Here is a 14998-nt window from a genome sequence, read left to right as displayed (position 1 = left end):
AGGGAAACACATCAAGAGAGTGATTTGCTGCCAGTGACAAGCTGACAATTCCCCGTCAAGTGCATCCCTCGGCCTCGTTTCTGGGGTACGAGCCCTGCGAGTTGACGCGATGATCCGTCATGGGTGAATGGTGGAAGTCACCGAGCGGCGGCGCGCGACTAGGTGCGCCTTCGTTCAGCGTGTTTCGGGCCATGCCAGCGGACAAAGCGCACTCAGTCCGTCCTGCATTACCACTTCTTTTGGCGCGCGTGTGCTGTGGGCGTCCAGCAGCCACGGCATTTGCGGCATCTCAACGCGACGGCGCGCATGCAACACTGTTTCGCGCAGAGCCGGTCGACATGCAGGCAGCCAGGGTCGTTCCGTGAGCCGCGCCCCGGTAACTTGAGTATGATGGTCCGTAGACATGAGGGACCTCCCAGACCGCCTTCACTTACCGTAGCTCGGGTGGTTTTCGCTTATCATGCATCAACACCTAGCGTCTGCACGTACTTCGTACATACGACACACTCTTGTCTCACCGAAGCAAGCCGCGGCCACTACTACATCTTGCAGTCGGGAGCTGACGGCGGTGAGATCGTGGTGTGCAGACGCCAAAGAAAAGGAAGCAGAGGCGTAAACAAGAGCAACCAGGTGTAAGACGTGTGGCACGGGACTCGTAGCGTGCGTTGCTGACCATAGGAGGCACGTTGCCGTGCTCTGCCCACGGGACCGACACCACATCTGCGGTGGCGTTTCTCTCCGATGTCGACGTGCGTCGATTCATCTAGGCCCGTTGCTTTGGTGCCGTGACGGCCATCATCATGCCCTCCGCGCCCTTGACAGCCCACCCGCAAGGCTGCAACTCTTCAGCGGTGTCCGACAGCGTGTCCCCCCATGAAATAGACATGCTACTATCGAGCAGGACGTTCCCGCTGTCTATCACCAGACGGGCCTTTGCTTCGATCACACCCTTCCATGTTTCTCTCTTCTATCCTAAAGTAGCAAGTCTTGGGACTGTAAATCTCGCCCAGAAAGGGTGGTGCATGCCGTTTCGTACAGTCTTTAGAAGCACCAAACACTCTACTAGCAGCCATCTGCGACTAGTGTCCGTCAAACAGAAGGCATCCGAGCCAACACGCATTCACAGCGGCATTATGGCGCACACAGTTCATGCTTGCGCGGATAGATGAGGCTTCCGTCACTGCCAACGTTTCTGCCGAGCTCCGAGAAACCGCTGCCAATTGTATATATGGAAAGGGCACACACCGAGATCTACAACTCTTCTAGCCCCAAGCGAAGAGACGCGTCGAAAGATTGGCGTCGGTGCTGGGGGGCCTGTTCAAGTTTGTGAACGGGCAGCCGGGTCGGCAGATCATTTCGCGACGACGGGGCCGCGGAGAATGACTAGCTAGGCTGGTCGGAGCTGATCATTTCGATGCTGCCTCTGCCCGTGCCGCTGTGCCTCCACCTCGCGTTTGACAGCGCGCACTGCATGATATTCGCATGCCTTTCAAAGCACGTCAACCGACGTGAAGGCTCTTGAGAGTGCGTCCGGCCCCCGTTTTCGAATCGACCGGCCAGTCTCGGCATGCGTGACTGACCCAGCAGGGCTGACCTTCTCTGGCGGTATCGTTGGCATCTGCTTCTTCGTGGACACGCCGTTGGGCTGCGTCTGCTCGGGTGCGTCGATGCCTGTCGCTTGTTTACGACGAACGGGATTCCGCTTTGGCCCCGGTGAGGATAGCTCTGCTGCCCTGGTATTAAACTCTATGTTAGTAAAGAGGTGGTTGACGAAAGCAAGACGCTCGGCTACATGCGCACAGGACTCGTCCAGCTTGAGTGTATGTACCATGGAGGGCTCTTATACGCACAGGTCACGAATCTTACCCGTCGCCGCCGAAAGCCTTGCTCAGCGGCGTCCTTGTGGAAAAAAGGGTGGCCTTGTCACTGAGTACGTATGCGCGCTTCCTATGTAACACGCCGAGTCCGGCCGGGCCTGTCTGCGTCGGCCCCCTTTCCTCTTGTAAAGCACAAAGCCTTTGAAACGAAAAGTCGATTTCGGTTAAGATAAGTACCTAAGCTTGCGGAGAGAGTCCTACATAACGAAAAATGGTCATCGCGGTCTCACTGTGGTCATTGACCTTGCCCATTCATTGCTCAATGTCGGGGCCACGAACTTGGCCGATGCTGAGCGCGATGCGCATGGCTCTCTCATTTTCTCGTTTCCCCCCTCTCGAAAAAGGCTTCCACGCCATATAGCTTGTAGCTTTCCTCCAAACAGCTGTATGGAAGCCACGAGGGACTTCCCCTTGTGCTCAGTTGCGTCCTGTGCAGACTTACCCTACACCATTGCGACCTCCACAAACGATACTGACCCCAGCAGTCTCACAGGCTGTAGAGAAAGCGATAGTCGACCCACGCTGGTCCTTCTTTCAAGGGGCATGTATGCTTTCGTATGGATGGAAACAGCAGGATAGCCATCCTGTCTCATCTGTTCTGTCAAACCGTCATCGCATCCGGAAGGCCGGCAGCACAAGCAGGCAGTGACCTCACACATTCGAACCCCGCCTCGGCTTTCCAGCGTGGACGGCGCATCGCAGCACGACTGAATTACATATCAATTGGACCCAATGCACCCATTGGCTCTTGATTAAACGGGCTCGGAATGCTCTACGCCGAGTCCCGTGTCAACACAACACCTCCGTGCAACCCAGAACCCGTGGCCGGTGCCGGTGCCGGTGCCAGATCCGAATTCCCCGGGAGGTGGGGTTCAAGGCCCACATCCGAGCCCGGACCTCCGCTCCGCGCCTCAAATGAAAATGTAAATGAGGCTCGCCTTGTCCGACCCCGCTTACGAGTCATCAGCGGGTCTCTCTCGTGGGGGCGCGCGTGGCAGCGGGGCGAAAATCGATATTTTCTTCCTTTCTTTTTCTTTATTTTTTCTTTGCGCCCTCTGGCGACGTCGCTAGTCTCTCGGAAGCAGAGATTGCGTTTGCGCATGGATCAGCATTGCGAAAAGACGGCATCAACTTCGTAAGCGCCTTCTGCAAAAGAGTATATCGGCCAGGGTGACCCCCTCGTTTCCTGGGTCAGGCATTGGTCGCATTAGTACTTTTATTATTAACCTGAAGCCTCGGCACAGGGGCTGCGCAGCCCCGCCCAAGTGCCTGCGGCTCGCTCGCCCCCGCTTCACATCGTTGAGGCCGTGGCCGGACGTGAGGGCAGACCCAATCGTACCTATTTCGTACGTAAGTATGTAGGTGTCGAAGGCCCATCGACCGCGGACTGTGTGCACTTGCCGGTGTAAAATCCGCCAGCAGCATTTCGGGCAAATGAGGCCCAGGCCAATCCACCTGAGCCCGAATCATTTGTCCGCCTCCCCGTGAAGACTGGCTTGCTATTGTAACAGAAACCGCAACTGGCCAAGTGAGGAGACAAATAAATCTCCTTGTAATTACTCACAATGTAGCCGTATGCCCCCGGGTACGACGCCCGTCCTCTTGTCCGCGGACATGGAGCCACTCGGACCAACCCTTGCGGCTCAGGCTCCGTGTCGGCAGCCAACATGGATCGCTCTCCACCTGGTGCTGGTGCCGCGCTATGTCCGGTTTCGAGCCGACGCCGGTTACGGGGCCCAAGATGCTAGATTATCGGGAGGGGGCGCCTTGGACCTCGCAAGGGGTCATTAATCAGCTGTTCCCTTGGTTCTTTCCCTCGTCGGTCGGCCTTGTGCCTTGCTGCCTCGTTCTCAGTCTCGTAGATTGTGCCCCCAGCTCACCACTTCAGTCGCCCGACTGTCCTGCATCGCGATCGATTCATCTCACCCGGAAGAGTCGTCCCATTGGCCCGATGCAGACCCGACTTCGTCCTCGACATGCCTCCAGACCCTGAGAAAGCACTCTCTCCGACCAGCTCTGGGGGTGAGACGTACGCCTCGTCTTCCGATGGCGACTCGGTTCACTTCGAGGCCATCAGAACCCGTACTAATCACAGCCGTCGGTCCGTCGACACCCAGCGCCTCGACAATGAGGACTTGTACGAGACACTTGGCCGCGCCCTGACGCCTGATGTCGCGACCGAGGCGGAACGCCAAGCACGGGAACCCATCACCTACACCAAGACGGGCACCAGCGTCGTCAGCACCGGCAGCGCAGCTTCTCGCCCCCCCGAGTTCGAGGTCATCTTCGAGGAGAATGACGCGGAAAACCCAAAGTACTGGCCGCTGTGGTATAGGTGTTGGACCATTTTCGTGGTGTCGTTTGCGACTTGGGTTGCGACCATGTACAGCACCAGCTATACGTCCTCCACACCTGGCTTGATCGCCGAATTCGGTACCAGCACGACCATTGTGACCCTGGGCATGACGACGTATCTGCTAGGTCTGGCGGCGGGCAGTTTAGTCGTTGCGCCTTTGAGTGAGCTGTATGGCCGTCAGCCGGTGTACCTGATCTGCTTGAGCCTTTGGGCAATCCTCATCATTCCCTGCGGCGTCGCGCAGTCGTTGACCACCATCATTGTGACGCGCTTCTTCGGGTATGTACTACCTTGTGCGAAAGCTCCGAGGGACTCGATGCACTGACCAGGACATCAGCGCCTTCTTCGGTGCCGTCATGATCTCCAACGCTCCTGGCAGCGTTGTCGACGTGTCCAACCCGGACTATCTTGCGCGGAGCATGTCGCTTTTCGGTGTAGCGCCTCTCAACGGGCCGGTGACTGGCCCAATTATCGGTGGTTTCGTCTTCCAGTATTTGGGATGGAGGTGGGCCAACTGGATCGTCCTCATCATGGCCGGTCTGACCATTGCGCTCATGTTGACGCTCAAGGAGACATATGCACCGGCTATTCTGAAGCGCAAAGCGGCACGAATGCGTAAGGAGATGGACGACCCCAGATATTGGTGTCAGTATGACCAGCGTGTCTCGACAGTGCACTTGCTCAAGGTCAACCTGAGCCGGCCCTTCGTCTTGTTCGCCAACGAACCGATCCTGTGGTGCATGAATGCCTGGATCTCCATCGTGTACGGCATTCTGTACCTCTGCTTTGTGGCATACCCTATCGTCTTCTCCGAGCATCGTGGCTGGGGGCCGGGCACGTCCGGGCTGGCCTTTATTGGAATCGGTATCGGTACTTTGACGGCCATCGTGGCGGAGCCGCTTCTGCGACGGCTCATCAACTCGCAGCCGCGCGACCCGGATACGGGCAAGGTCCAGCCCGAGGCGCAGGCGCTCGTCATGGCCATTGGTGCGGTATCGGCGAGTGTCGGGCAGCTCGGCTTCTCGTGGACTTGCCTTCCCACTAGCATCCACTGGTCGGGTCCCATCGCCTTTGGCATCCCCTTCGGCTTCGGTAACACACTTAGCTTTATATACGGCTCCAACTATCTTGCCGGGGCGTACGGCATCTACGCTGCCAGTGCCCTAGCTGGCAACGCTGTCATCCGAAGCGTCTTTGGTGGCACGCTACCATTAGCAGGGCCGCAGATGTACGAGAAGTTGACACCACAGTGGGCGGGGACGCTCCTTGGTCTTCTCGAAGTCATCACCATTCCCATCCCCTTCATGTTTTGGAAATACGGAGGAAGGATTCGAGCAAAGAGTAAGGTGATTCAGCAACTGCGCGAAGATCAGGAGAGACTAGATGCCAAGAGGGCACGGGGCCTGGCCAAGCTAGAGAAACGACGCGCAAGATTGGCCGCGTTGCACTCACAAGCAGAGGAAGGAGATGATAATGGGTGCGAGGAGCAGGCAGTTGGGGTCGGGTGCAAGCCAGACAAGAATAAGGGAGCGGAAACATCTGTCATAACGACTGAGCCGGCGACGTAAACTGATGGATATAATGACATGAGAATTCCGGACAGTAATACCGTATCACGTGTTATTTCGCTTGTACTAAGCAAAAGGGCAAGACAGAACTATTCATAGAAAAGAGAAGATGCAGGGAACTCATTGTGCCATCTGTATTTCCACTGCGAGCAGGTGCGAGTTGAGCAAATTATGGCGACCAACTGTGTCATGGCATGGCTTGGGAGAGTCGAGGCGGCAAAAGATGAGGGGTAATAATAAAAAAAGGGAGTAAGAAAGCTCATCAGCTGGGGAAAGAACCAGACAAGAGCGTAACATCGGAACAAAAAGAATTGCGAAAAGAAGCAAAAATTTGATGCCAATCGAAGAATGGAACTATAGGAAAAGCCCGATGCGGGGGTCGAACCCGCAACCTTGAGATTTCGTGTACTCTTGAGTAAGAGTCTCACGCTCTACCGATTGAGCTAACCGGGCACCGAATCCTGGTGCTGGATTGTTGAAAGGGGCAGCGCTATTTTTACCTATACGGAGTAAACTTAAGGCAGCGAGAGGAGCGTCCTTGAGCCGCTTGCTGTGCCCCCGGCCCACTTGAGCATTGGACTTTTCCACCCTGGGCTTTCGCTCTCGGCTCTCGTCTCGTCCTGGTCAACGTGGGCTGCGGGCCGGGTGGTGGATGCAGCAGCTTGTCATTGCGACGGAGGCGCCCCTTCAAATTTGTCTGGCTGCTGACTCGCCTGTTGCCGGGCATTGCTCTTCTCGGCGATCAGCGGCAGTGGACGCAAAAGACGTAGCAGGATGGACCCGGCTTGTGATTGAAGCCAGCGATTGCGACGGCGAGCAGCCAAATGCACGCCTTGCAAAACGTGGGATGATAGGTAAGGAGTCAGAATCATTTTCGACTCGTCCCAGATCAAGGAAGTGGCCAAGGCCAGGTCCCGATGGCTGCCCAAGGCAGGTGCGACAGCAACCACCTTCCCAACCTTGTGTACTGTACGAAGTAAGTCACTTTGTGCTACACCAGAAGAACCTCGCCCCTCCCGCGGCGAGCTTCTCCTCCCTCTACTACTCCGTACTGAGCAAGACAGTTTCGTCACCTGTGACCAACCCGCTGCGCCTCCGTGGCTGTCTCGTTCCACAGTCTCACCCGCTCACTGTGCGCTTGCAAGTTATACAAGGTTACAGGCATCCAGGGCCGTCCCGTTGCTCACTTCACACTTCGGGAGTCGCATTCGAGCACCACCGCCAAATCACGTCCTCTGCCGACGACGATCCCACGCCAGGAAGCGCTGTCACGAAGCGTAGGGACGTCGCCAGGGAAAGGAGATCGACAATCAGCTCGCACGTTAGCACGCGCTAAAATCCGTCGCTGCTGACACTGCTAGAGAGAGACTCAGCCGCCAGGCCCCTCCCGTCCAATTGCACGGCACCCGGCAGTGGCAGGGCTGAAACCTTGGGCGGACATTCCGCGCGAAACACAGGCGGGACCTGGCGCGCCATGGATAAATAATAATACTGAGCGATGCCGTGCTCGGCTCTGCGACCATGCCAGTGGTCATCGTTACCCTCTCGTCTCTCCCGCACCTCCGTTCAGAGCAGTCGCCAAGATGGAGGCGTCTGGCCACAAGCAAGGATGTGAGCTCGTAGGCGAAAGCATGCCTGACATTGCCGGCATTGGAGTGAGTCTACCGAGAGCATTCGCGCCCCTCACTCTTGACTTACTTACGCCGCCGTGTAGATCATTGTCGGCTTCGTCGGACAAGCCTTGCTCTCCCTGCTCCTCGCCGGCTGGGTTTTCCTCCTCTCCAAGCAGGGAAACCTCGACCTGCACCATCAGGAAGGCACCATAGAGCATAAAATCGAGCGCAAGCGCCTGAAAGCCGTCTCCGAGATTCTCATGGTCGGCAACGACATTCAGATGCTGCTTGGCATCTCTTATATGATCAACACGTTTGTGTACGGTGACAGCCTTGATGTGTATCACTTGCATCTCGTGTTCGACGTTGTTAGCTTTGTCGGGTGCGCCTCTACTTCGCCCGATGTCTCCAATCGTGTACTGACCAGTAGCCTTCAGTGTCTCTAACGCGGCAGCCATGGTCTGTTGGACATTCTGCGCCTTCAAGCTCGACGGCATGGGCACCAAGCAGGGCAAACCTCGGCCGCTCAAGTCCTACTTGTCAACGCGTCACCGCGGCACGTACCTCTTTGCCGTCATGTTCCTCGCTTTGACGATACTGCTGTGCATCCGTCTCGACGACTGGGCACCGGACAAGGAACCTGGGCAGTGCTACCATGCGCAGCTCATTACCGCCGCCGACGCCCACCACCCCGTCGCCGATAAGACGTATGTTGCCGTCACCGCGATATGGATGCTCGTTTCCATGGCCAGCGCCGTTGTCTTCAACGCCCGCCGACGGCGCTGGGTCCTCGTCACCGCGTTCCTGCAGTTCCCCGTGCACCTGTACATGGCTATCGCCCTCCGATCCGCCAACCAGGGCTACCTGAAGGGCGAGTCGCCCAACGAGAACAGCTGGGACTTTGGGCAGACGACGGCTGTTGTCCTCCTCGGGCTCGCCGTCACCGAATTGTTCCGCAAGGGGCGCGAGTACCTCGTATTTGAGCGCCATCTCCTCAAAAACGGGCTGTCAGGACAGAATTCGCATGTTTCCAAGGCGCGCTCGCAAGAGGCAGGCGACAGGGACCCAGAGGATGCCAGAGGCAGCTCCCAGCTACAAGGCGAGCATGAACGGCAGAATTTGCCCCGCGAAAGATCAATATCACGATGACGAGGCCCTGACATGTCTGTCCCGAAGAGCTCATATAGCTGTCATGATGGCGTGTACCCAAGTACAAATGTCCTTACGAAGAAGAGACTGTCCAGGCTGGCCAACGTAATTAGGGGTTTGGAACAAGGCGACCGTGGACGTTGTATCTGAAAAATAATGGAGCGCAAGTCAGGATAGCACAGTCAAATCTCTTCAAGTTATTCGATTCTCAGTGTTGCCGCCCCGTCAAGGGAACGGGTGCGCCTCGTCACCAACTTTTGTCATAGACCAGACAAATCTTTTGGTTTTTAACTCTGCCCATGCCTGGGGCTGAGCGCTATACCTAACTCTACCGCTCGGCAATCTCGACGCTGCCGGTTTTAGTCCTTTTCGTTACACGATGTGCCCCCACGCTCCGTCCCGGCACTCGGATTCAATTTGATGTCCAAGAAGCCACAGGAGCGTGCACCGTCATGATGTTGGTGTGTCGTAGTAGTGATAATGATGGCCAGGGGCGATGGCGACCTGACCTCTGCTCATGTGATATGCAGCAAGATATAGAGACCGCATGCTGCCCCGGGCCTCCCAAGTCCTAATGACCGCCATGTTGCTTGCAAACACATATTGACGGTAAGGGCTTCTTCACTCCCTCCCTCACGTCCCTTCACTCCCTCTCCAACACCTCCAGCTCCTTCAGCACCGTCGACTTGGTCTGAATCTTCTTTAGCTGCGTATCCTCCAGCTTCTCGCCGCCCGCGAGGCGCATCTCAAGGTCCTCAATGGCGCGAATCTTCTTCTGGAGGCTCCGAACCTTTTTGGCGTTGGGGTTTTGCGAGGCGTCGGCACCTGCGGCGTTGGCGCCCTGAGCTGCAGGCGGCGGGGTCGCGTTGCCTTGGGCCTGAAACCCAGAATTTCCACGAGGACCTTGCTGTGTGTTGCTGCGGCTGCGGTTGCCGTTGTTTCTGGACCGACTACGGAGGTCGCGCCCGTTGCCATTAGCCGCGCCGCGCCGCTCCGGGCTACGGCCCTCGGCCCCGGACCCGGGACCGCGCTCGTGAGGAGGAGGGGCGAGGCTAGCACCGCCGTTGGGTTCCGCCTCAGGCTTGCCCTCCTGATTGCCCTTCTTGCCTCGCTTCTTCTTGTTTCGCTTGGACGCGCCATCATTATCGACAGGCTCAGCTCCAGGAACGCTTCTCCCCTGCGCGGACCCCTCAACCGGCTCCGCGCCCGGCACTGTTCGGCGAGGCCGGCCAAAGCCGTTGGGACCGACATTTTGCGTCCCGTTGCTCACGACGTGGGCAGCGCCGCCCTCATCCTCTCGCTTGAAGTGCAGAGGCGTGGCGAGACCACGAGCACCAGGGGGCCGGTAAGCGCCAGCGGGCTTGCTGGGGGTCTTGACCGTTCCGAGGTATGCCGTGGCCGACTCGTGGGGAGTGGGCACAGGCGTGAGCGGGTCCCCACCGGCCACGTTCTCAGGGGCGGCGGGTCGCCAGACGACATTGTACAACTCGACCATATCCTCGTTGTACATGATGGTACCACCGACATGCCACAGCTTCACACCATTGTCCACGCGAAGGCGGGGCGAGGTGGTCGCGGTCATGATATAACGGCTGTCAGGGCTCCACTCACACACGCTGGGATTGCCACTCTCAATCGTACAGACTTTGCGGTAGTCCTTTTCCAAGTCGTACACGTCAATTTGCCCAGCCAAGTTACCGAAGCCGGCGACAAGAACAAAGCGGCTGCTGGGCGAGAAGGTGATGGTGTTGCGCGGGCTGAGCGGGAACGAATGCTTGGCGACGGCACGGTCGTTGAAGATGGTCGCCTTGGCCGGCATGTAACCGTACACGACGCCAAACTCGCGAGAGTTGGGTGACCAGGAGACGTCGTGGATAGGCCCTTCCTTATCGAGCGTCACGCGAGCGTCGAAGGCGCCGTTGGTGCTGAGCAGATAGAGAGTCGTTTCTCCGTAATAGCTTTTGCCAGACCTGTCGACGTCGGTCTGGGCCAGCACCAAGATGCCGGAGCCACGCTTGTTCCATTTAAGCTGAACCTTGTCCCCCTTGAAGAACGTCTTCTGGGAAATGGGATTCTGGAACAAGGGGACATTATAAACCTTCACAACAGCCGGTTGGCCCTGCGGCGGGTTGTTAGCATCGTGATGGTAGCGTCACAGGGCGCTGGTGGACGTAGAGAGGCGTTACCTTGCGCTCAGGCACAAAGACGGCCACAGCATGGTTCTGGGTCCCGGGCGCGAGGGCAAAGTTTGCGGCTCCCTCGACGCGGAGCTTGTTCCAGACGGTGACGAGGTCGTGGCTCTCGTAGAACTGCACCTCGTTGGTGACGAGGCGGGCGCAGTACCTTTCGTCGGCGGTGTACTGGAGGTTCCAGCCCCCCTGCTGCTTCTGAACGAAGCGGCCGATTGGCTGCTTGTCAGAAGCCGCAACGCCCTCCTCCACCGTGCGCCAGACCTTCAGATTCTTGGTGGCATCGCCAGCTTCGTCCTTGGCGGGCCGCTCCCAGGTGATGACAAATGTGCCCAGAGGGGAGAAGCCGAGTTCATAGACGTTGACAATGGGGAGATTCAAGACCTGATGGCCGGTGGAGGTGTCGACAACGGTCACCGACTCGGGCGAGGCCCAACCGAAGAAGCGGCCGCAGGGCGAGTACGCGCTGCACCGCAGGTTTCCCTCGGGCTTGGTGAACCCAGCGAGGGGTGTGTAGACCGGAGCGGCGTCGAAGACGCCAATGGTCTTCTGGGTCCGGTAAGCGAACTGCAGCGGAGATGCCATGGCTAGTCAAAGTCACAGAATCTCGGTAGGTGGGTTTGCGTTGCAGTTGGCCTGGGTGGCTCGAAGGAATAGGGGAGATGATGGCAATGCTCTTGTAATGTCGTGGACGCGTGTTCTCCGGGTCTCGGTCTATCCGCACGCGCGACGGTCGGACAGGCACGCGTCGAGGCGGCAGTGCAGCGAGGAAGAGCGCACGGGACAAACAGGACGGCCCTGAGTATCGAGCGGTTGTCGACGTGACACTCGGCGCGAGGGCTGGAGCGTCGAGTGAGTGCCTCTCGCGGGTGAGGCGAGATGATGATGCGGCGCCAAACGAGAGCCCCGAAACTCTTTCTCTTGGGCTGACTGCGAGACCGTGATGAGCAGTCTCTGAACGCAGTGGCTTCCGATGAATCAGGCTGCGACGTGTGGAGACAACGACGGTTGACGACACGCGCGCGCAAACAAGGGGAAGAGAAAGGCGGCGGGAGAGGAACAAGCTGCAGAGCAAAGAGGGGCGAGGGGAAGCGGCGGCGAGCACCCAGGAGGGGGAAGGGGGGGAATTGGCGGCTTCGGCGGCGATGCCGTTGTGCGTTGTCGGGCTGGGATGAAGAAGAGAGACGGGAAGGGGAGGAGAGGAAGGGCGGCAGAGGGATTGAAAAGTCGGGGCGGATCCCGGTGGTGCATGGTTTTTTTTCTGCCAGGCCAATACCAGCCCAGTCCAGTTTCGGGCGCTGGCCTTTTTCCCCCCCCAACTCGCTTGCTACCTGGAAAGTACCTTGTTGCATGTGCCGCCTGCACGCCCGCCCGTTCTACGTAGCGTGTACCTTGACACAACCGGAGGCTCAGGGCCACCTTCACCGCCCGCCTCCAGTCAGTTCCAGCGCCTCGATCGCCTGAGAGAGTTCCTGTGCAATCCAATATACGTTCCAGGTTGCTTCGTTGGCTACGGGTCCGCCAAATCGATCAGCAACAGCCGTCCCAGACGGATGGATGGACGGACGACCGACCGTTTGGTGGCTGCAGGACAACACCTAGCCACAGCGACGAGGGCTACCTAGAGAGGGAGGCTCCAGCACCAGGTTCGTTCATTGATGCCGGTGTGGCTTGCGGTGGAGTCGAGGCAAGCTTCGTCACCCCTTGCCTTGTTGGAACCGACTCTGGCATGCACCTGCAGAGTATGTACTTCGTACGTGTGCATCTTGGCGCCCACCGATGCGCGCTCGGGCGGCAATCCAACCCCGGAAGGTAGTAGCAACTTGGATGGATGCCGCCAATACAAGCGACTGCTGCGCGTCGGCATCTCGACCCTTCATGTCACTTCCCGAGCTGAGAGAGGCTGGTGCAGATCGCGCGTCCATCTAGGCACATGGCGGCTACCGCGACAAGTCCAGGAGTGCAAAATATATGTGCCCCGTTGCGCCCGACCGGCTGGTTGCCTAGCTTCTCAGCCCAAGGACCCTGCTGGTCCACCATGGATGGACAAAGACCGTTTAGCCTTTGCTTCGCCCGAATATAACAAGACGCATTAGCTGTTAGATCAGCTGCTCGGTTGTATGTGTCACCAGCACAGATATTTTAGTACTTTACTGGCTGCCTCTCAAGGCTCTTCTCCAGAATTGAGAGCCTCGAGCCACCCGTGGGCTCGGCCCCAGACACGGCTCGACTGGTCTTTGATGCAGTGGCTCACCGTCCCTTGTGCGTCTCTTTCCAACCCCCCTTTTCAAACAACCATAATGCCTCCGTTGCATATGCTCGGCTACCACGGTGGCCCCCTTCGCCCGACGCCGCCTCCATTAAGCTCTCCAATACGCGACCCTTCTTGACCGCGACCCAGACCCCCGTTGCAATGGGGTCATCTTCTGTCTTGCCCCATTCGCCCCTCCCGAGCCGGTATAGTATCCTGCCCAAGGTGTGATAGGCCATGCACCGCTGGGCCGGGACTGCGCTTCTCGCTAGGCGGGCCAATTCCGCGATCGTGTACCCGGCTGCCTCTGGAGCCTCACCATGGTGATGCAGGCCTTTTGTAGACGGTATTGACCGGCTGACTCGGGGCGACAAAAATCGTCCTCTGAAGTCAAACCTCAACGCAGATACGCCGATCTCGGGATGCGGGTAGTACGGCGACTCCTTGTCTGCCTGACTGTCTTTAGTTGGTACCGGCGCCATCCACGCCAGCTTGCTCGGGTCCGAGGGAAGGCTCGGAAAGTATTTCTCGTGAAGAGTTTGTAAGAAATTGGGATCGGACGGATCGAGATCGGGTACGTTGGGAACCGGAAAGTGTGTCGAGCTAGGCTGATCGGTGATGGGAAACAAGTCAGATGGTATTTGCGCCGGCGCCTGATCCTCGTCGTAATCTGGCGCAATCTTCTTGGATGAGCGCGCCGACGAGCTTGTGAACGTTGTCTCGGGAGGAGCTGACGTCGCCGCAGGTTTCGACGGAGTTTCGATCTGGATTTTCGAAGGTGGTGACAGAGCTCGTTGCGGTTGGGGAGGAACAGGATCAAAAGGTGATGAGGCATTCTGGTCGTCGATATTGGCGCGCTGTAGAAGGCGCTGGATGAGTGCAGGATTAAGGCCGGTTATGATGTCCTCCTGGGCTTGGGCGATTTCCTGGGGCGACATGCTCGAAAGCCTCTGCTGGTTTTCCTGATCGATCCGCCTCCGTTCTGCCTCCTCGAACGCTTGCTTCTGAGTCAAAGTCTGGTCCGAGGCCCCGTGAGGGACGGCGCTAGGGCCGGGTCCCGGGCTGCGCTCATCGGCGGGCTGGGCGCCGGCTTTTGGCGGTTTGGACGTTGACGGCTTCCATCGTCGCCTGTGCTGCGGGAAGCCGGTGGGCGATGGCTTGGGAGCCGGGAACTCGACTGGTTTCCTCGACTCGGAGTCACGTTCAATGATGTCGCCGATGAGAAGCGTCGGATCCATGCTGCAAGCTTGTTGACGAGCCTGGAGGGGGCGTTGGCGGTCGGGCAAGGTTGAGGTTGGGAAGTCTGCAGTGACGACGGCTGACAAAGACGAGCGTTTCATTCTGCCCGTGGGCGGGGTGGCGGCGGCGGCGAGCTGTCGGGCTGGCGGCCCCACTCTATTTAGTGGCGACGATGCTCAGCTGGGACTGGCGGCAGGAGCCGGAGCCCACGTGAGACGGAGACATGGTGAGTCGTTTTGTTTCTAAGATATGGGAGGGGTCAAACATCATGACAATACGTAATTACTTCTATTGAGCGAGGCTTAAAACTGATGCAGAGCGCGACGACAGATACATGCGCAAGGACAAGCGGTGGTGCATAGTGATGCGGCGGTCGGTTGTCGGGAGCCATCGATCGGCGCTTACAGTATATCTACACCCACTGCCCAGAAGGTACCTCGGGCTGGGCGGTTCGCCGGTTCGTCCCATGTACCTGCTATCAATAGTGCAATCAAGCACCGACCCAATGCTGACAAGCCACCCAGGAGAAGAGGGGGGTCGCAGCTTGCCATCCCGATCGGAATACTGCGTGCGCACTGTCTTTCTTGTAGTTCTCAGTTGCACAGATGGAGGGCAATACACGGTTCGGAAGGCCGGAAATTTTACGGGCGCGACCGCAATGCCGCAGCGAGCGTTTTCAATACAAGCAAGGTTGCGATGGGGCGGGAGGGGTTGAGGGTTGATGGATGGTGTGCACCGCCACACCTGCATTAGCGC

At 58.2% G+C, this 14998-nt stretch overlaps 4 protein-coding genes and 1 non-coding gene across 5 annotated transcripts; 2 read left to right on the top strand and 3 right to left on the bottom strand.

The window, feature by feature from the left end:
• Positions 1-3701: 3701 nt before the first annotated feature.
• JDV02_003746 (uncharacterized protein) lies at positions 3702-5917 on the top strand. The gene is made up of 2 exons (XM_047984909.1): positions 3702-4512; positions 4571-5917. Exons 1-2 carry the CDS (start codon positions 3854-3856, stop codon positions 5799-5801), a joined length of 1890 nt encoding a protein of 629 aa, XP_047840884.1. The 5' UTR covers positions 3702-3853; the 3' UTR covers positions 5802-5917.
• Positions 5918-6165: 248 nt separating this feature from the next.
• JDV02_003745 lies at positions 6166-6254 on the bottom strand. The gene has a single exon. It is a non-coding gene; the product is annotated as a tRNA-Lys (tRNA).
• Positions 6255-6662: 408 nt separating this feature from the next.
• On the top strand, positions 6663-8755 carry JDV02_003744 (uncharacterized protein). Its single transcript, XM_047984908.1, has 4 exons — positions 6663-6777; positions 6866-7456; positions 7516-7796; positions 7852-8755. The coding sequence occupies exons 2-4, from the start codon at positions 7385-7387 to the stop codon at positions 8561-8563; spliced, it is 1065 nt and encodes a 354-aa protein (XP_047840883.1). The 5' UTR covers positions 6663-6777; positions 6866-7384; the 3' UTR covers positions 8564-8755.
• On the bottom strand, positions 8754-11939 carry JDV02_003743 (uncharacterized protein). Its single transcript, XM_047984907.1, has 2 exons — positions 10750-11939; positions 8754-10682 (listed from the first exon to the last, which is right to left on the bottom strand). The coding sequence occupies exons 1-2, from the start codon at positions 11335-11337 to the stop codon at positions 9207-9209; spliced, it is 2064 nt and encodes a 687-aa protein (XP_047840882.1). The 5' UTR covers positions 11338-11939; the 3' UTR covers positions 8754-9206.
• Positions 11940-12641: 702 nt separating this feature from the next.
• On the bottom strand, positions 12642-14284 carry JDV02_003742 (uncharacterized protein). The gene has a single exon (XM_047984906.1). It carries the CDS (start codon positions 14239-14241, stop codon positions 13003-13005), a length of 1239 nt encoding a protein of 412 aa, XP_047840881.1. The 5' UTR covers positions 14242-14284; the 3' UTR covers positions 12642-13002.
• Positions 14285-14998: the final 714 nt, after the last annotated feature.

This window comes from Purpureocillium takamizusanense, chromosome 3 (assembly GCF_022605165.1).
Source record: "Purpureocillium takamizusanense chromosome 3, complete sequence".
In the NCBI taxonomy this organism is placed as follows: domain Eukaryota; kingdom Fungi; phylum Ascomycota; class Sordariomycetes; order Hypocreales; family Ophiocordycipitaceae; genus Purpureocillium; species Purpureocillium takamizusanense.
The sequence above is the reverse complement of the archived record's forward strand: the minus strand, read 5'-3'. Positions and strand labels throughout refer to the sequence as shown.

Bases quoted from the DNA above. Each gene is read 5' to 3' on its own strand.
- JDV02_003746 (XM_047984909.1), top strand. From the start codon at position 3,854: ATGCCTCCAGACCCTGAGAAAGCACTCTCTCCGACCAGCTCTGGGGGT. The intron at 4,513-4,570 runs GTATGTACTACC...CCAGGACATCAG, and splicing joins ATTGTGACGCGCTTCTTCGG to CGCCTTCTTCGGTGCCGTCA.
- JDV02_003744 (XM_047984908.1), top strand. From the start codon at position 7,385: ATGGAGGCGTCTGGCCACAAGCAAGGATGTGAGCTCGTAGGCGAAAGC. The intron at 7,457-7,515 runs GTGAGTCTACCG...GCCGCCGTGTAG, and splicing joins CTGACATTGCCGGCATTGGA to ATCATTGTCGGCTTCGTCGG. The intron at 7,797-7,851 runs GTGCGCCTCTAC...AGTAGCCTTCAG, and splicing joins GACGTTGTTAGCTTTGTCGG to TGTCTCTAACGCGGCAGCCA.
- JDV02_003743 (XM_047984907.1), bottom strand. From the start codon at position 11,337: ATGGCATCTCCGCTGCAGTTCGCTTACCGGACCCAGAAGACCATTGGC. The intron at 10,683-10,749 runs GTAACGCCTCTC...AACCCGCCGCAG, and splicing joins TCTTTGTGCCTGAGCGCAAG to GGCCAACCGGCTGTTGTGAA.
- JDV02_003742 (XM_047984906.1), bottom strand. From the start codon at position 14,241: ATGGATCCGACGCTTCTCATCGGCGACATCATTGAACGTGACTCCGAG.